This window comes from Dryas octopetala, chromosome 1 (genome assembly GCF_963921425.1).
Source record: "Dryas octopetala chromosome 1, drDryOcto1.1, whole genome shotgun sequence".
Lineage (NCBI taxonomy): Eukaryota > Viridiplantae > Streptophyta > Magnoliopsida > Rosales > Rosaceae > Dryas > Dryas octopetala.
Window position 1 is genome coordinate 22,722,497 of NC_141366.1, and position 21,256 is coordinate 22,743,752.

Sequence of the window (21,256 nt, forward strand, 5' to 3'; positions counted from 1 at the left end):
TCCATGGAAATGGCAGAAACAACAATGTATTGAGTGACATGTGAAGAAAATGATGAAACTTCAACAGACATGCCAAACCCAGTAGATAAAGCTGAAAGAAGCTACCGAGACAATAGTAGTTTTCAACATAAGACTCACTTTTACCAATTAATTCAATCAAATACATTCGGTCATAGGACCGACTTCACAGGCAAATGGATTCAATCAAAAAAGAAGAAAGGCAGGCCACTTACCGAAGCGAGTCCGCTATGAGATGCAAACCTTGGGTCTTACTGTCTTCTTCTTCTCATGCAAGCTTTGAGAGTTATTTTCGTCAGTAGAATCTCCTGGATTCTTTACTTTTAGAAAAAGAAAGACATATTTATACCATGCCTCATTAATTCATTATATAAATGGAATAACTATTTTCTCTTTTTATTTTGGTTTGAAATTTTGAATTCTCCTTCTTCCATGGTTGATTGAAACGTGCATCGTGGGTGGCAAAACTTCTTCCATGCTTGATTAAATTCTCCTCCTAAACCCACCAATCAACACAAAGGTCTATTCGTGCTTTTGTGTCGTGTCAGTCCGATTTATTTAATAAGCGTGTTATGTCAAGATAGCTAAAATCTAGGCTCGACACGATCCATGACCCGCGATCCATTTGTGCTTGTATCATGTTCGTGCTATACTTTAAACGGGTCAGTCTATAGACCATTTTTTCGTTTTGTTTTCTTAAAGGTGAGAAAATTTATCTTTATAATATTTGTTTCTTTCTTATAATTAAATATTAATATATTTTATTTGAAAAATCAAATTATTTTATTAAAAAGTTCTTTAAAAAGGTGAAAAAAAACTAATGTTAAATGAGTCGTGTCTAATTTAGGCTCAGTTTGTGCTCTTGCTCATGCCGTGTTTGGCTTATATTATACTCGTGTCGTGCCATGTTTGATAGACTAAAAACCTCGACCTGACTCGACCTATTTACTTGGGTCATGCTCGTGCCGTGTCCATTTTAATCATGTTGTACCCATATTATTCTTGTGTTTGTCCAGCCGGTTTGACACCTCTAGTGAAGTGTTTGAATTCCAGCCCATGAAGTAGCGATATTTTCCATATCTCCATTACTTGGTGAACGATGACACATAAGATTAATGGGGCTATTTGAATCCTAGGTGCATGGCTGATTCCATGTATTTAAAACAACCAAGGTCTGGTGGATAATATTGGTTTTCAGTTATTAATATACTCGAGAAGTCGGTGTATGTATCTCAATTCAAAGCTTAAGCAAGCTTGGAGGCTGATGCAAGTGGACGTTAATTAGCACTTGGCTGGATTAATGAAACTTGAAGAATGTTCTGAAATAATTACATGATCGGTAATAGCCTAAATGGATGGTTGCTGTTTGATATTCCAATGCAAATGCCTTGCTGATGATTGGCGGTGCTCACACCATGTAAAGGCTTCTTCGGATGGCTATATAATTAAGGAGATGTGTTGCTGCCATTTCTAATCAATCAGCCAAATCAAGTGTGAGTCTTTCTCCTTGGTGGTTCTTTCAAAGTGGCATTTGTAGCTCCAAGAGGTGTGATAGTCTCTTGTACACTCTTTTTTATTCTTGTTCATCAAGTTTTGATCTTAGACTTGGTAACAACTTTCCGTTGTACTCATTATATATTTGATATACCGTTGCTCTGTGTGTACATTTCCAAACCATGTTAAATCCTTGTATAGTTGTATCCTTGTTTTCTTAGTTGGTTTGAGTTTGTGATTTTTCCCATTCTATATTGATCAATCCTAACATTTGTAACCGATTTGCATATCTCATTTATAATGTCAAACTCTGATGGGTATGAGTAAGTAGAGGGAATTGATACACTAATTCCCATTTCGATCATCTCCATCTAACAGTTATCATCCTATGAAGATTATGGTCTTCATCTATGCCCTTGTAAAGCATATAAAGACCAAGTAGGTACACTTCTGACCCTTCAAGTTTGTCTTTTTTTCTTTGTTTCTCTTTTTTATCATAATGTATTATTTTGTTGGGTTTTTATTCTTAACCACGTAAGCGACACGTCAGATTTTTTAACGGAATCATTGACGGACTTGATGAAATATAACTTACTAAAAAGGTTTGTAAAGTTTGGAAGACAAAGTGAGAAAATTAAACTTTAAGGGAACAAAATAAAAATAAAAATTACTATCAAGAGACATTTGGACAAATAAGCCTAAATTCTATTGAATAAAGTGGGCAGGTATTTGCTTAATTAAATTTTATTGAATAAAGTGGCTTATTGCCATTTATCAAAAACAAAAACCAATTATCAAAACACAACTATGGGAAACACTAATGTTTATATGTTTTAATTAAATTAGGGTTTAATTTTGAATTTAGTGGGTAGATTCTTAGGATGAAAAAAATTGGAGGTACAAAGACAAGTTAGGTGATGCCAAATTATAAATTTTCTAATCGCTGTCGGGTGCAATTCAGGTCTGCTGCCCAGAGAGCCAAACAAAAACTCAACTAAAGGACTGGTCAAACTCAAACTGGTTCATGAAGATGAACCGAGTGATTACAAAACATCAAAAATAATTTTGGAACAATAAGGAAAAAATAATTATAACAAGATAAAAAAAACTAACTTGAATAAGTTTTTTGCATAGATTCAATATTACAGAAAAAAAGCTAACCCAGATCAAAAAGAATATTACAGAAAAGAATCATTTTATTTCATTTCACATAATTTCCTGTTAAGATTTTTATTTCAATGGGCAGATGAAAACGTGCAAGATACTGCCCCAGCCACCCTGATTACACACAGCTTAAATCCCACTACCAACAAACCACCTAAAAAATTGAAAAAATAAAGGTTATAAGAATACATTTATGATTTATGTACTTAATTGTATATTTAACTCTAGAGTAACTTCTCTACCCCAGACCCAAAACCACAAAAAGGCCAAAGAGAGAAAAATAGAACAAAAAAATAGAGAGAATTGAGCAAAGAAAAAAACCCATTAAAAAAAAAAAAAACCAAGTTCATCACTAGTCTCCATTCGAGTAAGCTGCCTTTCCTTTCCATGCCTTTTTACATCCTTTGCAATTTTATCAATCTCAAGGACTGTCTCTGCATAAATGAAATGCAACTTTTTCATTGATTTGTAGAACTTCCATTAGTCAATAAAAAGATTGATGTGAAATGTATTGACTTAAACAAGTTTAAGAAGCAACCAAATAACTGCTATTGGCAGATATTGCCTGACGACTAGGCCACATACATATGGTAAAATTAGAAGGAAATGAACAATTTACCTTAAAATAATACAGTTCAAAAATGTTGAAGCAAATGCAAATTGCACAGTTCTCCCTGAAGAGTTTCTAATTTTCTATTATAAATGAGTGACAAAAGCATGCACAAGGCCAAGAAACATACAAAAGAATCAATATCTTTAATTCGAGCTGAAGAGATCATAAACATTTTGTTTAGTGCTATAGTCATTGATGAAGTGGGAATATCAAAGGAGAGATTATAACCTTCATCTGTTGTTTTGGTCAAGCTCATCAACGAGAGAACAGTGGCAGCATATTTCATTGGCAAGTGGTGAATCGAGCATCCTGTCCAAAGGTGCTTAGCATCCGACACGCCACTTCCAGTAATTTTCCTGCCATTTTCACAGATTTAAGTGATTTAGCTTAATCTGAGATAAATGTAATTAAAAAAATTACTTAACCACAAACCAGTTGAAGAATCACATTTTCTACAAGATAATTTAGGGAACAGAAAAGTGATAAAGAAATTAAGAGAAAAGGCTGTAACTCAAGTAATATTGTCTTTTTATTACTGGTTGTGCCGCAAGCTATTTGCTTGAATAGACAACCTTTCCTTGCTTATACTTTCTAAAATCATTGTCAATAATTATTCCATAATTATTTTTATCATGTGATCACACACTAACAGGAATTAAAGATAATATATCTCTAGTATTATTAACAGAAGGCCCTTTGTCAACCACAGTAAGGAAAATATCAATTTTGCCCTTACTAAACAATTTTAATAATTAATTTAAAAATTAAGGTTGTTAAGCTAATTAATATTGCTTCACTTTTAATCCACTGACTTTCTCTCTCCTACTATAACTTCTCCTCACTATGCATGCGTATGACCTATAGCTTTCCATCACATATGCACAGCATCACACATGCATGGCATGTGTATGATGCTTCTAGTTTTGTAAAAGGAAAAAAATATTATTTGGAAACAGAAAAAATTCTGAGTGGACTAAAAGCTACAGTGTATTGGTAAAAATAGAACTAACAGAAAATGTAAGGTACAGTCTTCTAATTATTATTGGTGGATTTTGTTGGGCAATTCATAAGCACAACATCATGCTATACACTGGTTGGTCAAATGAAAAGAGAGAATCAATAGATGTAGTAAAAGACAAAAGTCTCTCTATCACTAACAGCTGGTTTTTGTTCAGTTTTGCTATAAGGTCCCAGTCACCAACACACAATTAGAGAAATTCTGAAACCATCCACCAATTGTAATTTCCTAAATTGCCCCTTTCTGCGTTAATGGGTAACTTTAGTTTATACAATATGTGAAAACAAAGAAAATATAGAGGGAACCAACTTGAGAACTTAAATACAACTCTTTTCTAGCTAGAGTGGCTTCCAAATGTGTCCAATATGTGCAACACACACACACACACACAACACCCAAACAACTGGCCAAAACAATCTTATATCTGGTTAGAAATACTACTAACTACAGTTTATTTTAGGGATTAATTTTCATCCATACCCAAATTGAGCTGAATAGTTGGGTCTATTTACTTGTATTCTAAGAAATTCTTTAAGAAAAAGTTATGGAAGTCTACAATGACCATAGATGTTCCTTTAACCTACCCTCCTTGTGCTTCACATCAAGTTGAGTAGCCCAACCTTTTCAAAGTTAAATGTTAACAAAATTTTCAATCTCAGATTCCAACCCTCCTTGGAGAAACTACCTTTTTTCAACATATTATTCCACACACCTCTTCACTCTTCACTCTCCTTTCCTCCCTTGAAAGCAATCATCTACCAGACTACCACACACACATACCAAAAGTCAATTTCACCATTTTACTTTTAGCCACTTAGTCCACACTTTGAAGCAACACCAAAGAGTAACTTTTACATCACAATTCCCTACCAATGAAAAATTCCCAACAAACAAAAAAAGAAAAAACATACCTCTCCTGGGCTTGGCCACAACCTTAGCGGGTCGAACCGTTTTGGTCACGGGTTTGGACTCCACCTCCTCGGTCGGGAACAAAACCCCATCAATTCCCTGAACCGAGATCCGGCCATCCGTATAAATATCCGGGTCGAACAAATAGGCCGACCCGTCCCCATCCCCGAACTTAACCGACCCATCAGCCTCCTGAGCCACAACCTTGTGCGGCAAGTGAAGGGTATCGTACCGAACCTTCCCGAACCTCCTGACCGCATTGTACATGCTCTCTTCGGTCTGATACTCCGGTATCAAATGGTAGTACATGATCTGCTCCGGCGCGCCGGGCTCGCTGAGCTGGTCCGTCGTCAGCTTCGCCATGGCCTCGTCGTTTGGCGCCAAAACGGTGAGCACATAACCCTCCGAGACAAGCCGACCCATTTCGGTGGCCAAAGAGGTCAAATTTACCAAAATGTCCGCCATCTCGTTGTAGCCACCGTAGTGCAGTAGCGTCTGGATGAAGTCCTTCACTTGGGCGTGCCCGTTGAAGTGGTGGTGGGGCCCGCCGGGACCCGGAGCGGGAGCCGGAGCCAAAGAGGGTCCGGGAGCCAGCGCGTCGTACACGGGCAAGGCCGGCGGGGATCCGGGTTTGGTTGGCGGGGCGGGTTTCTTTAAGCGGTGAGTTCTCGGGTCGACCTCGGGCGCTCCCTCGGGTTTGACCGCCGTGATGGAGCGGAGACTGCGGCGTCGGTTGAAGTCGTCTACGACGGAGCGCGGGATGAGAAGCCGCTCGATGGCGTGGATGACTCCGTCGGGTCGGGTCACTGAGTCGGGGTGGACGACCCGAGCAAGATCTACGGCTTTTTCGCCTGACTGGAGGCGGCTCAAGTGGAGGTGGTCGTCTGAAAGAGTCTGGTGTCGGGTCGAGGAAGTGTGGGTGGGCCATTCGTGGGATCCGATTCGAGTTTTGATGACGTGGAAGAGCAGGAGTTTCTGGAGCGATTTGAGGTTGCCCGGTTCGAGCAAGAAACGCTTGAAGTCCGGGTCGAGGTCGCGGTCAACGGCGTCGTTTCGGGGGGCGAAGATGGTGACGTTGTGGCGGCCCACGGCGTCTTCAAGGGTCTGTAGGAGCATGGCCTTCTCCACTAGCTCTGCTAGCTCCGTGTAATGCGAGTCCAGAAGAGCCACGAGGACGGAGTTGGAGTTGATCTGAGTCACCGTAGTGGATGTGGAGTTAGGCTTGGAATATTCCGGCAATGCTTGGCATATTCCGGCGAAGAGGAGCACCGAGAGAACGAAATGGAGTCCCGATGCGCCAGGGATGCGGAAAGCCATGGCGTCCGTACAATGCGGTGGATTCAGAGTTTCAGACAGAGAGAGAGAAGGAGGAAGGGAAAGGTGAGCAGGTTGTGGTGTCTGTTTGTGTGTGAGACTGTGAGAGAGAGCATAGTTTAGTTTAGTTTAGTTTGTTTTATGGCTTTTATGTTGTTTTGGTTTTATTGATTGATTGAGTTAGTGTTAACTGTTAAGTAATGGGAGTGGCGGATTTCAGAGTGGAGATTAACTGAGCTTGGTTAAAAGGGACTGTCGGTTCCGCGGTCAGGGATGAGAATTGCAACACGTGGCGAATGTGGTATTCGGTGTTTTGGAGTAAAAGGAAGGATTTGACCCCAAAAAAAAAAAAAAAAGAGTAAAAGGAAGGTTCCGACAACCTGAAGGGTGAGGTGGGACCCAGAAGCCAACTGGCAACCGCACAGCAGTCAAAACTCCAAAGCCTTTTGTTTTAGGTTCAAGTCCTTCTTTCTCAATCTTTTTAACTTACACCGTTGGCTTGTTTTGACTCTATTCTTCCCGGTTTGTTTTACTTTCACCCTATTTTATCTCAACAAGAAGAAAACTGCAAAGGGAGTTTCTATAGTTTAATTTCAGAGGCTTTTCTGGTCCTTTCATAAGTGAAAAGATTTATAAAAATTGCTATTTTTGAAAAGAGGGTGAATTATTTGCTATTTTTGATAAAAACTTTCTTCTTTGGTGAAATTTTACTTGCATTATAAATTCGTGAAACTTCTTCTCAATGTTAGGGCTGGTTTTTCAAATAATTGCTTCACTAAAGACCAAAGAAGAGTGTTCAAGATTCTAAATTTGTATTCAAAATTTGAATCTTAAATAATATCTAGTATATTATCGAGAGGGTAAATATGCTCACCACCTAAACTAGGTGGTGAGCATTACCACTACATTATATTAGTGGCATTGTCAGTACTAATAGTTAACTATGATTAACCTTTTAGAATTAATATATTAAAATAATATTATTATGAAAAAAAAAAATTGATTTAAGAATAAAAAAATAAAAATAAAATAGGAAAACCATCAACTTTCATTGGATCTGCAAAACTCCTCCCCCTCGCCCCGACCATCTTTCCAGCGCCCCTTCCATCCAACGCCAGCGACGCCTCCCCACCACTCTTGTCCTCTCTCTTTATCTATAATTTCTTTTTCTCCCTCACACATCTCTCTCTCTCTCTCTCTCTCTCTCTCTCTCTCTCTCTCCCCTCTTTGTCATTCTGGATTGTCCTGAACCCCGCCATTGCCAACCCAAATACCCTGCCCAGAACATTCCATTACAATTGGGTGTATCAGTCCCTTCAAAATTCCAAACTCCCACTCCCCACTAGTAGCAACCGCATCCTGTACTCCACCCAAAAAATTGAAAATAAATCAAATCCAAATATTGACATTGATATGCAGAAGTTTTCTTTAGGTTGTGGATGGCGTATGTGAAGAGTCTTTGGGGGTCATTCGGGTCCTTGGCAATATTTGGCTTTCATTGGATTGAGGAGATTTGGGATTTTGAGAGGCTTGATGAGTTGGGTTTGTGGGGGAAAATGGGGAGTGTCAGGAAGCTGAGTGTGGCTGCCATGGTGCACCTTCTCTGTCTATTTGGGCGAGAGAGGACAGAGAAGATGAAGTGGTGAGGGTCCTGAGGGACGAAAGAGATGGGTATGAGATAGAAAAAGAAATTACATAGAAAGAGAGAAAAGGGGAGTGGTGACCGCCGGAGCTGGTAGAGGTGTCGCCGGCATTGGAGGGACGCCAGAAAGATGGCCGGGGCCAGCTTGGGGTTCTGTAGTTGTTGGAGTTGATGGTTTTCCACTTTTCCTATATTATTTTTATTTTTCATTCTTAAATATATTTTCTCTCTCATAATAATAATATTTTAATATATTAATTCTAAAAAGTTAACTGTAGTTAACTATGATTACTATACATGACAGATGGCATTCATATAATGTAGTGGTGGTGCTCACCACCTAAAAATTATGCGGTGAGCAAATTTGCTCTCATATTATGGATTCACACATGGCGCATCATAAAAATTATTTATTTCATAACAAATAAAATATTGACATGTATAATAACATATGTCATGATACATTATTTGAATGTCATGTCCCTAAACTCCAATCTCTTCCCTCTCATATTGTAGGTCTTTGACCCCCTTATATTTTAGTTTATCCTTAAAGTTGGGATAATGTGATTTTTAGTAATAAAAAGTAGTTAACCTGCTCTCATGATTTACCTCATTTATACTATTCACATTGATTTGATTGGAATTTACGTTATATGTCAGTCCCTTTGAGCACGGGTGGTTGCAGTGATCTAAAGACTACCTCCACCGTAAGATCTCAAATAAGCTCAAGTCCCTTGTTCTGAAAGGTAAAAGAAGAACATTAAGCCATGGAACGTATTCCTTGCTTGGCTTTAACAATCATTTGACAAAAAAGCTAGATTTTGTGTGAAGCCTTATAATGTCGCACCCTACTCAATCACATTGCCAAACAACTACTGATTTGCAGTGCATCGAAACCATTATAAACCCTACCCAATCACATTGCCAAAGAAGTACCGATTCACAGTTCATCAACACCATATAAACCATCGAACATGGTGTCAAATTGAGTAATTTATAAACCAGGATATTCTGACCCAAACTGATAGGATCACAGTTAAAAAATGTTTGGGGTTCTAGTCTGCCAGTCTAGTGCACTTAATTGGTTCAAAAGCATTAAGGATTCTACTGTTTTCTTCCCTTTAGATTTACGAACAAGCTCATAAATATAGGCTACGTGAAACTGTCACCCTAAGACCACATATAGATGCCACCACACCCAAAGATTGCAAGATATGGAAGCAGTTTTCACAAGAACATTACAGGAAAGTTACATTTCTCATAACATGTCAACATAAAGGAATTTGTCTACATGTATGTATAATCGATTCAAAGACAGTCCCAAAACATCTTTAAAACTAGTCCACCTTAGCATGTACCACTGAAATATATTAAAAAATAAGTTTTAATATAAACCAATTTACAAGCATATAATAGTATCCAGGTTTAAATAGTAGAGCATTCTCTCTAGTTTCATTATTCTGAATCAGATCATAATCAGCAATGCTCTTTCCAAATGTAAAAGGACTATCCACCGGAAGAGGATGGCGTAGCATCACATCCACCGCATCTGGTAACTGGAAAAGGGAGATTCCACCTACCATTAAATGAGCGTAACTTTCAATGAGGTCACAGATATCCTCAGCAAATGTATCTAGAAGATAACATATGAAACTATATATAAAATAATAAACAAACAAATTTTAAGATCAATGAACTCAACGCATATAGTAAAAGCCATTAAAAAATATTATGAAATTCTCCATTGATAAAATCTACCTCCATAAAAAACAGAAGATCTCAAAAACAAGTTCAATTATGATATCGCAAGAGCCGTGTATTAATAATGGGTTGCATTATAATAATTCCCTCAGATATAATAGTATTCTGAACACACCCTCCAACCAAAGGACTGAGCTTCCACAATAAGAGGTGCTTGGGTTCAATCTTTACCATTTTTCAGGACTCAAATCAGTCAAGAAGTTATTTCTGCCCTTGAGAACCTTTCCCTAGAGACCTCGAAACTTGGGTCAAATAACACCCGCCCATGGAAATGGAGGTGAGACTTGGGTTTGGAATACTCAGGAAGAGTTGACTTGGTATCTGGTGCATTCGATGACTTGGTATTTGGTGTATTTGATTGTACCAAAGTCCATTCATAATAGGTTATATAAGGTAAAAAATCAACTCATACATGTCCTACATATTAAGGGTGACTAGAACTCAAAAGATGCACCAACTTTAACAATTTTGAATCCCTGGAGAAGGAGAGAGAAATTTTGTGCTTTCTTGAGAAGAGGGAATTTGGGTTAAAGACTGAAAGGTGTGTTGAAGATTTGGGTGGTGGTGGGTTTTGGCATTTTCCTCTTGTGGAACTATGAGACCAAAGAGCTGTAGCTAGACTGACACACACCGGGAGTCTTGCTGAAGTCCGAAATTAACAGTATACATTTTGATGAAAGAGAATTATGAACACACATAGATGGTAAGGATATGACTTGAGGTAACTGATAACTGGCCGTGTCAAGAGTCCACTATAAGTATTATGAACTCAAGTCCATGTAATCAGCACTCAGTAAGATACTAGTTTTAAACAAAGACAGGTCCACATGCCTTCATTGTTAGACTAATTACGTGACCGGACCAAGCTGCTAGCTCACAGATCAATGCAACTCGTTTTATGCATTATTTCTCAACAGTTCTAAGCTCACTGAAAATTTCACATAGAAAATAAAGACATTGTCTCAAAACCACCTACACACCAAAGATCATCCAGAAGATAAAAATGATGATTCCGGCTGGATACAGAAAAGTAGAAAACATTGCACCAAACACGTGACAATGTTATCAAAATTTAGAGAACATCCACACCATATGCTAAAGTGTAGCACATTCATGAACACCAGATGTTTACCAACATGGACACAGACGGGTAGTACAACTGATGCAACAAGTAGAACTCATCCTCAATTTCGCTCCTAGTCCAACTTAAGAGAGAAAAACATGCATTAAACAAAGATGATGAAAACAAAAGGAAAAAAACATATCTGCTAGCTTATGTGTATTTGGAGTGCAAAAAGCCTCTTCAGATGACAGTCCATTTCAGGTGCTATTTAAGATTTAGTATCACACTCCACCATAAACATTAAAAAGCTCTCCAACTCTGCTAACTTAATACCAAACTGGACCACCAACTTATTAATACCCCAGCTCTAGAAGACCCCAAGCCACAGCCAATGGGGTAAAAACGCAGGAAAAATAAAAACAAAAACAAAAATGGTCTCGCAGCAGCCTAATAGATGATTCATGGTCTCCTCTAAACAATCCTTCCAGAGTCTTCCCTCATGAACTTTGCCAAAACCTGAAAGTATGTTTTAGCCTCTCCGTACTTGGAACCTTAATATATCTTAAACTGGTTTTTCTCAACCCTTCCAGACAATAGTAGCTGAAAAAAACCTAATTCTTAGGTACTATAACAAGGTAGGATATCTAACCTAAAGAGGCAATTTCCAACACACATGCTCAGTCACACAGACACAGAGCATGGGAGAAAATTGACTTATAAATGTCAGCTTAAAAAATAAAGACCCTAGGTTAGACATTTCATTCTCTCCTAATGCATTGTACACAGGCTGACACCTTTAGCTGCCTGAAGATTACCAAGTTGCCTTCCATAATTGACCTCTAAATTGCATAAAATAAAGAAATATGGAAGTCCTCAGACTGAGAAGCAAACTTCTAGGTTCCGCAGTCAGGTAAAAGAGCTTTTGGTGAAGCAAATTTGTTCCACCAGAGAACTGGGAGAGCAAATGTTCCTATTTGCAGGAACACCATTTAATCATGTTCTATTGGTTTCATCTTAAGAATTTTACATCATTGGCACAGCTTCCACCAGGAAAATAGTCCAGATCCAAAGGCACATACAAAATGCACGTTAGATGAGAAATAAGCTTTGGCTTCAAGCACAAAATTTCGTATCCCATGAAATCCATGCATATAGAGAAGAACCATACAAAGCCAACAAACTACACAGATACCAATACATTTCATCAAGATAAGCACTAAATACATTTCATCGAGATAAGCACCAAGACAAAGGCACCATGTCGGAAACATAGAGACCTAAAAGCAAAAACAAAACACAATATAAAAAGATCACAAATACAAAAAATATACAGGAAAAATTATAAACAGAAACAGGAAACTATTCTAGTGACTGAGAGACAAGGAACATATAGAATTCACATATGGAGATCTTCAATGCAGAAAGAATTCAATTCATAACTTACCTTATAAAAGGAAATGTTTTGAGTTGATGCAATTGCTGGATAAAGCCTAATTTGAGCTAGAACCTGCAGCACAAGTAGCTGGCTTATTATGGTCACTTAAAGAATTTTCACCACCATTTTCTGATATTCGCCGCTCGTCTGATTCAGGAACCGAACTATCTATACTATTTGACACAGAAGCACCATTTATTCTACTATCGTCTCTCGTTTCCAGACGCTCCATCATGCGTGATACAGTTGCAAAGCCCGCATTAACTTCTCTTTTAACGTCAGACCCAAGATCTGCCATGGAAGTGTTGCGAGAGAACAATCTCTCCTTCCAACCTTTTGTGCTCTTTGAAATTGACTCTTTGTATCTAATAGAAAATGAGAAATAAATACATGGAAGTTTGAGAAATAAATATGTGGAAGTTTAAGAAGCAAGAGGTATTTTGAAACAAAATTCACTCCCACTCAGAAAAAAAGAATAATAAATAAAAAAAGTTTTAAGTACATGAATACCTCATTGATACTGCATTAAATCGAGCCTTCAGAGATTCTGAAAATGATTGTAAGTCTGATGGTCCTGCTCTATCTTGGGTACTTGGGGATGACTGACTAGGAGACCCCCTGAAGAAAAATGGTAATAACATAGTAGTAAATTAACAATGAAAAAAATTATATAAAGATGAGTTTATGCACAACTGATATAACCTGAGAATTAAGCTAAAGAATATAGTACCTATTGCTCATGGAAGATCCATGTTGACTGGCAGCGGGAGCACTAGAACCAGATGATGAGGCAGAAACAGGACCAGATTGGGAAGAACGTACTGAAGTAGTCACTTGAGAAGATTCTTCTCCCATATTCATAGGAGGAGAAGGGAAAGTTACTGCAATTGAAGAAGCTGGTTCACCTTCTCCCATATGATCTGGGGAGGAAGAAGCAGGAGCAGGAGGTGCATTAGGATGGGTAGAGAATACCAGAAACTGGGGGCGACCTTGAGCTGATGACCTATTCCTCTGGCCTTCCCTTCTGGCAATGTGGCGCGCCCTACCCATTGCAGCAGCAGCAGCTAAGTGCTGGATTATACGCTCTTCAAGCTCAGCATCATTAACACCCACAGGTAACTACATCAGAAGACAAAAAATTTTATTTGAATGCAATCTTGCTCTAATAGGTTTTTTATTAGATTTGACTTATTAGCAAGAGAAATAACAATGGCAGAATACATACATGCTGCAACTCAAAATCTCCAAGAGTTGGATGATGGAATATTGTCGTATTCCGTTGTGGATTAGACCTAAAACTTCTCTCCCGTTCCACTCCCTCAAGCAGTTCCTGGCTGTAAATGCAAACAAAATGAATCCCTTATCATTGTGTATTAGGAGTATGAATCAAAAGAATATCAATGACTAGGAAACAAACTACAAACCTGGTGGGATCCTTCAAGCTGATGGATTGCCAGCACATAGGGCACTGGGAGCTTCTCTGACACCTACAGGATTAAAACCAAATACTTGAGTAATATTATTAAGAATTTTTAATATTCAATATAAACTCTTGTCTCTTTTTTTGTTTTTTGTTTAATTTTTTTGAGGTTCAATATAAACTGATATTCTGTCATGAAAACTTTATTAGATTCTATTTCAACTGCTAAGGTAATTGCAAATGGAATAAACGATTCCTAGAGAAATCTTAATTAAGAGGATCTGTACAGAAAACAAGCTTTGGACATGCAAAAGAGGCTAAGAACAGGTTACTAAATATCTGACGTTACTATAAACTTAGACCAAAGATCAAAGGATAAAAAATGCCTTTAATTTAATTTGATAAGCAAAAATTGCTTCATCATATCTACTTTGATGATCAAAATAATAGAAAGAAAGGTTCATTTGTTCACGGGCAACCTGAAAGTTTATGAATCATGTCGAAAAGGTGACAAACTTCAAGAAATAGAAGAAATCTCATTTACGGCAAATAGCCAAACAAAAAAAATAAAACTCTTATTGCAAACATAAACATGATAGAAGCTAGGATACATGTTTTAACCCTCTTGACTCAAATTATACCTCCATCTTTAGCATACACGTTACATACGACATGAACTGGGCTGTCCAAAAGTGAAAGTTTGAACACTAACTGGCATATGAATTACATATCTTTAACATAAGCAGCCTGCCTATCATAATGAATATGTTTCATTTAGACTGCTTCAGTGTAAAATCTTCAAGGTATAACTACATCTTAGCAATATATGTTTCAAGTTAATGTCAACTGGGTTGCTGACAAAACTAACACAAGCTGCAGAACACCTTAGAACTGCTGACTACACTAGTGCAAGAGGAGCTGCCAACAACACTCGCACAAGCAAGATGAACTGGGCAAAAAAGGGGGGATTCCAATTTTTTAATCTGTTTAACCAAATGACGTCGTTGGGCTGGGTAAGTTTGAGGAAAAAAAAAAAAAAGTTTCAAGAGATATATGCCTCTTACGCAATGGCGCAAATAGCGCGTCTTTAGGTTGTGAGGCATACACTTCATAGCAAAGGCTTATGCCTTTCCGGCGTTTTTTCAAACACATCAGGGCCTGAGGCATTTTTCTCCCGCTTAGCCTCGACTCACACCTTGAGGTGCACCTCAACATCAACTTTGAAAGCACTGATTAACATAAAACACTTTTGAAACTAAGAATCTCACTATGTTAACAAAAACATTAATCAACCTACTCATAAATGGGAACAAACCTATTTAGCAATAAGTCCAGCACTGTTTAACAACATTTTCCAAAATACAAAAAGGCCTAAAAGTACGAAGTATCTTTGCAGGCTTTAACAACTAACATTGACTGATCAATCTTTTGAATATTGCAGTTTCCTAACATGAAATAGTTATGCCAAGTATAACACTACCATTTGTAACAGCGTGAGGTTGGCCTAACAGCTTACAACTTTATAACGCAAATTCCTAGATCTAATCTTCATTTCCATCAGTTGACCTATTTACACAGTCCAATTATTTGGCTAGTTTATAATCCCCTGCTATATTTTCTAATCATTTTATATATATGAACAGACACTGACACTTCCATCTCAGACCAAGATGATCTAACTATCAATCATATCAATAATAACAAAACAATGCAAAGGATGATTAAATTAAAGTACTCAAAAATGAATATAAGAATACCACTCAAGAATGCATTGAAGATGAAATTCATGCTTGCAGCCGGTCAACTGCAGATAGGAAAATTGAATCGGTTAGAAGGGAAACCATATAAGAAATAACATAAACTTCCCAAGTTCCCATATATTTATATACCGTAGAAGGATCACTGTCACAGAAGGCCTCAAGGCATATACTGCAAGCATCATCACAGGCTTCCTGGATTCCACCCTCCACAAAAGCTGCTGCGGACGTCAAGTGGGCCTCAGACCTGTTGGTCACTTCCATTCCGGGAACCTGTAAAGCAATCCTGTTCGATTAGTAGATATAACATTTACAAATTCACAAACTTGTTGTTTCTTAGAGAAAAAAGATGCATAAAGAAAGAAGGTGAAGTATTAATATGTCAAAAACCCATGAGTAGGATACATAATCAAATAAAAGTACTGGATTAGTTTACTCTATCATTGGAGGCACCAAAATAAACAGTACCCAGTTAATAAAAACCAAATTTATATACTGTTCTCAAAGTTTCAAATATATAATAAATAAAACACCTCCCTCAGAATACAGATTAAGAAATTCAAGTCCAACTGAAAAGTAAAAAACAAAAATCCATTTACACTAGAAAAGTGTAATAATTAACAATCAGTAAATTCAAGACTGAATTATACTAGCTGTAAGAACTAAGAAGTAAAACAAAACTAAACCAATTAGGGGCAATTCGGAAAAACAATACATGAGATTCCCATATTTTCTTACCATTTGAAAAGTATTTTCTGAGCAACCAAACAGTAGAATCACAAAAATGATAAAAAAAATGTAGAGATATTACCTCCATGAAAATTTGTGACTTGAATTACGGCTTAAAAGGACCGATCTCCGATTGAATTTGGGCTGATGGAGAAATTGGGGAAAGATTATAAACACAGCGAAAACCCTAGAGAGAGAGAGAGAGAGAGAGAGAGAGAGAGAGGGGTGAGTTTGGTCTGCTATTTTGTTTCTCTTTTGGTGTGCTTTTGTTTTGTTATTTGTTTACTTTATGAATTATGAGCGAAGACTTTAGAGGCGCGGAGTAGCGAAGCTTAGCTCTCCTTTGGTCTATGGTCTATGCGTCACCACACGACTTACACGTGGCATTCGCAGAGAAAATCTTTGACGATTCTTTCTAACCCATTTTACCCGCCACTGCTCGATCTAGTTCTAGGTCGCATTGGCATTAGCACGCAGGCAGCCGGCAGTCCACACACCTAAGAAATTTTCAATTTCACTCGGTTAAAAAATTAAGTGCTCGTTTGGTATATCCTACTCAAACTTTTTCAAATTTTTTTTAATGTTAGATTTCAAAATTAATTTTTAAAATATAAAAACTTGTTTGACATGAAAGTTGAAAATAATTTTTAAATTTTTAAAATGATAACAGTTAAAGAAGAAAAAAAGTGTAAAAAAAAAAAAATGATGTTTATCATTTTTAAAAAGAGGCTTGTTTTTTATTTTTATTTTTTTAATTATTTTTGAAAATAGTCTATCAAACATGTTTTTTTTTTTTGTTTAAATTAAATACCAAACAAGCCTAAATGTCCTTTAATTCCAAGATATAAAAAAATTTGAAAAGCTGAAAATGATTTGAAAGAAGTCTGCATCACTAGTTTTGAAAACACGCAACCCATCAATACCCAACACCAGAATAAAAAGGAAAGGACTAGATTGAGGGTTACCTTAAACTCATTGCCGAAAACTTTTAAGGTCCATTTGGTTCAAATTTTACAAGCCTAAAAATGAAAAATTAATTTTATTCTCATATTTAATAATAACATATAATATTTTGAAATAATAACAGAGTTAGTTTTGAAGTCTGGAGAGGTAATATGCACTATATTTAGAAATTAGAATCCTTCTTGACATCGACACCATAGGTGGGATCAAATATTGATACTTAATTGGGTTGTAATAATTAACGAAACAAACAAATTTCTTAGAAAAAAACAAATTCAAAATATATTTTTTAAAACCTTAAAGGGGCTCACATGAATTTGACCAATTTGATTTTGATTTTGAAGAGAGGTCCCAGTTGGATGAATATTTTAACATTATCATGATTCATGAACTTTCTATATAACCCCCACTTTTATATTTCTTCAATCAATATTCCAGAAGAGTAATGCACTCAGTCATTACAATTACTAGGCAATCTTCTTCACACACGTGTAACAACCACCCCAGACCAATCATTTCTCGCTCTCGCGCCAACAATCCGTCAGCGACTGCGAGAGTTGTCAATTAAACCCTCACCAAAACGACATCTCTCGAATTTCCTGCATTTGCAAAACGACATCGCTCTTGCCACAAGACATTTACAGTCACCGACTCAAAACGACGTCGTTGTTGTTGTTGTGCTCTCTCTGTGAGCCACTCCGCCAGAAGCCGGCTGCGTAAAAGCGGTCCCACATCTCCTTCTCCAACAACTCCGCGCCCTCCGATTCTGCACCGTCACTCTGGATCTTGTCGCCACCGTGGTCCACGTGGCCCACAACCTCCAACTCGTGGCAGGAAAGGCCACTGCCGGCGAGCCCATTGGGCTTGGGCTGCAACAGGCCCCTCTTACTCTGGCGGGCCATACGGCGTCGTTTCATGGTCCTGGCCCAGGCCTTCCTGCACAGCCCTTTGGGGACCTTGTACACAGTCAAGATGAGCAGGTTCATGAGGCTGCAGGGACAGCAGCAACACACAGCCGCGCACTCAGCCGCCGTCCCGCCGGCGACCTCGCCGACGCGGCGCCTCTCCCGTTGATGCGGCGTCGACATCGCCGACGAGGGCGGGCCAGGGCTGGTGGGCGAGGATCGCAGTAGAGCGGTCCGAGTCATCGATGGAATTGGATGGATCGCCGAAATGGATTGGGAATTGAATTGGTGGTTGGAATTAGGTTTCAATTGGGAAAGTGGAAGAGGAATGGATTTGGGTGCAGTGGGGGAGGCTGCGATTGTTGTGGTGGATTCATCGGGAAGAATTTAGTTTTTCCGAGAAAGTGAACCCAAACACGAATGAGAGAGAGAAAGAGGGAGGTTTAGATATTGATTCGCAGAGAGAGAGAGAGAGAGAGAAGAGAATATAGGTGTACAAATTGAGCGAAACGGACGGGGTTTGGGAGCGAATCTATAGGCAGAAAAATCGAAGGACGCTCTTTCTCTCTCTCTCTCTCTCTAGAAGGAATTGAAGATGAAGACAGAGAGAGAGAGAGGGAGTTAAGAGGCAGAAAACTGCGGGGGCGTGCGTGGAATACGTGTCAGGGTGTCAGCCACGCGGACACCATGGATTGAGAATGTGAATGGATATTTGTGAATTGTGAGTTTGAGTTGGACTAATAACTGCTGCTACAACACACTCTTGTAATGTTTTATTTCTTACTTTTTATTTTTTGTTTTCAAGAAGAAACCAAAACAAAGAGAATGAGAGTTTTTGAGTGTTGACAAAATAAAAAGAAAATTACACAGCATAACCATAGTCTAATACCACAATTAATAATATCAAATGGAAGTGTAAGAGAGGTATTTTCGGAGGCAAATTATGGTGCTAAAGAGTAGGATTTAGGGCCAGTTTGGTATTGCTGTGTGAAAAAACAGCTGTGAGGTAAAACAACTGTGAAGTAAAGTCAGCTGTAAAGTAAGCAGCTGAGTGTTTGGTAAAGTATGTTTTCAAAAGTGCTGTGAGTGCAAAAAACAGTATCAAAGTGTTTGGTAAATGTTAATGTAAAAGTGATGTGACTGTGTATAATTACTAAAATAGACAAGATGCTAAAAGTGTTTTTCAGTTATTTGTTTGGTAAAAATAAAATGTTTTTTACTTGTTTTTTAAATTTTTGGCTACAAATTTTTATTAGTATTAATTTTTCTAAGAACAACATTATTAAATAAGTATGTGTATTATTTTTTTAGGTATATTATAATTTTAATCGTGCAAATAAAATATCATAATTAATTATTACAATATAAAATATAACTAACAATAGACATATTTTTTAATTTAAAATAAACAAATTAAAAAATATAGAAATCAATGAGGATATTATGGGTAAAATAAAATATTCATTGTTGCTGTGATTCACTACAGCTTTCAAAAGCACCTAGAAACCTGCTTTCTGTTTTTGTTGTGGGGAGTTGAGAATTGTAGGAAAAAGCAGTTTTTAATTTTTTTACCAAACACCAAAACTGTTGTAGGTGATTGAGAATTATCATCTACAGCAGTTTTTGGGTCTTCCACCGCAATCCCAAACGGATCCTTAAACAAGAATATGATCGAAACAAGTGCAAGTTTGAACTTTGAAGGCTCTCAAGTTAGAAAAATTATAAGACCGATATACCGTTAAGTGGTATAACTAATTCAAAGTGTAAGGATATTATTGGACGATATGTTTATATTAGTAGGGTATAATATTAATAATATTCACTTATATTATAATATATAGACTGGTTATACCACGTGTCAATAAAAAAAATATATAGTATTTTTTTTCACTGTGTTAAAATAGGTTTAAAATTCAAATAAATAATTATTCAAGTATTAGTTGCAAAGGTGTTTGTTTGTTTGTTTTTTAATATCTGAATAAGTCACAAAATTTGCTTATCGAAAAATATGTTAAAAGTGAAGCCGAGTAAGAGGAGAAAACTAATAAAGTAAGAAATTTAAAATTTTATTTTATATTTTCAATACATGATGTGCATTAAAAATAAAAATACTTCAATAAATGATTTAAATTGAGTGGGTAAACATAATGATATAGAATGATGATTTCACGTGAGTGTTTGATATGAGAGAGAAACGTCCCTATTAGAATAGAGATATGGTTAATTTGGTATCTCAATCCAATAACATGATGACACTTATGCTTTTATACTTTATCATATAATACTTTCTCCAATTTTGAGATATAATTTATCTCTTGAGATACTAAGTCAAAGTTCAATTGGCCCTAGCAATCAGCATCATATCAAGAGAAAAACTAACCTATAATACTAATATAAGTTGACTTAGCATCTTAAAAGATAAATTATATCTTAAAATTGGAGAAAGTATTATATGATAAAATATAAAACCATAAGTGTCATCATATTATTGAAAACTTACCTATAACACTAATATAAGTTGACCTTGAAAGCTTAAAATCAGAAAAAGAACGAGTGGCCAACTAAACGAGTAAAGGTTTGTTAAAATATACTATAGACAAAACAAGAAACTTAAACGTGTAAGGATTTAATAAAATATAGTTTTAAGAGAAATGGACAATTAGGCATCGTTATCCATTTGTTTAATTATTAGTATAAACTAAATATATATTTATTTTAGTCATCATAAACTAAATATATTTTGCCGGCGTAAGAGGCTTCACAAATGTGGCTAAGTTGTGTTCAAACTATATTTACAGTCAACTGATATTTTTGTCTTATTGCATCCCATTTGGAAGTGGTTGCGGTGTAGCTATATGTGTTCAAACTATATTACAGTTCAGGTGTATGATTGTTATGAGATGAGAAATGTCTAAATGCTTGTCCATTTTTCAGTGCCCAAAAGCCTATCTGTATGTGGGACTTGTATCTCCAGTGGTTACATTCGAAAGTTAGGAGAGTTTGGTATTCTATTCAAAATCAATTCTTACAAGTTTTCTTCTTTATTTCATA

At 37.0% G+C, this 21,256-nt stretch overlaps 3 protein-coding genes across 3 annotated transcripts; all 3 read right to left on the minus strand.

Annotated features, from left to right (window-relative positions):
• Positions 1 to 2,690: 2,690 nt before the first annotated feature.
• LOC147299202 (fasciclin-like arabinogalactan protein 17) lies at positions 2,691 to 6,794 on the minus strand. The gene is made up of 3 exons (XM_086245618.1): positions 5,219 to 6,794; positions 3,518 to 3,645; positions 2,691 to 3,110 (listed from the first exon to the last, which is right to left on the minus strand). The coding sequence occupies exons 1-2, from the start codon at positions 6,531 to 6,533 to the stop codon at positions 3,572 to 3,574; spliced, it is 1,389 nt and encodes a 462-aa protein (XP_086101744.1). The 5' UTR covers positions 6,534 to 6,794; the 3' UTR covers positions 2,691 to 3,110; positions 3,518 to 3,571.
• A 2,616-nt stretch (positions 6,795 to 9,410) lies between these two features.
• On the minus strand, positions 9,411 to 16,580 carry RHF2A (RING-H2 group F2A). Its single transcript, XM_086248299.1, has 9 exons — positions 16,420 to 16,580; positions 15,741 to 15,881; positions 15,609 to 15,655; positions 13,856 to 13,918; positions 13,657 to 13,765; positions 13,162 to 13,550; positions 12,942 to 13,049; positions 12,441 to 12,796; positions 9,411 to 9,748 (listed from the first exon to the last, which is right to left on the minus strand). The coding sequence occupies exons 1-8, from the start codon at positions 16,423 to 16,425 to the stop codon at positions 12,487 to 12,489; spliced, it is 1,173 nt and encodes a 390-aa protein (XP_086104425.1). The 5' UTR covers positions 16,426 to 16,580; the 3' UTR covers positions 9,411 to 9,748; positions 12,441 to 12,486.
• A 1,100-nt stretch (positions 16,581 to 17,680) lies between these two features.
• On the minus strand, positions 17,681 to 18,799 carry LOC147299204 (uncharacterized). Its single transcript, XM_086257376.1, has one exon. The coding sequence runs from the start codon at positions 18,446 to 18,448 to the stop codon at positions 17,945 to 17,947; it is 504 nt and encodes a 167-aa protein (XP_086113502.1). The 5' UTR covers positions 18,449 to 18,799; the 3' UTR covers positions 17,681 to 17,944.
• Between the last annotated feature and the right edge of the window lie 2,457 nt (positions 18,800 to 21,256).

What these genes read in the sequence shown, in the direction of transcription:
- RHF2A (XM_086248299.1), bottom strand. An exon ending in GAGATTTTGAGTTGCAGCAT is followed by an intron (nt 13,551 to 13,656) that starts GTATGTATTCTG and finishes CTTCTGATGTAG; the next exon opens with TTACCTGTGGGTGTTAATGA. An exon ending in TTTAATGCAGTATCAATGAG is followed by an intron (nt 12,797 to 12,941) that starts GTATTCATGTAC and finishes ATTTTCTATTAG; the next exon opens with ATACAAAGAGTCAATTTCAA.
- LOC147299202 (XM_086245618.1), bottom strand. Translation starts at nt 6,533, where the DNA reads ATGGCTTTCCGCATCCCTGGCGCATCGGGACTCCATTTCGTTCTCTCG. An exon ending in TGTGGCCAAGCCCAGGAGAG is followed by an intron (nt 3,646 to 5,218) that starts GTATGTTTTTTC and finishes TGAAAATGGCAG; the next exon opens with GAAAATTACTGGAAGTGGCG.
- LOC147299204 (XM_086257376.1), bottom strand. Translation starts at nt 18,448, where the DNA reads ATGACTCGGACCGCTCTACTGCGATCCTCGCCCACCAGCCCTGGCCCG.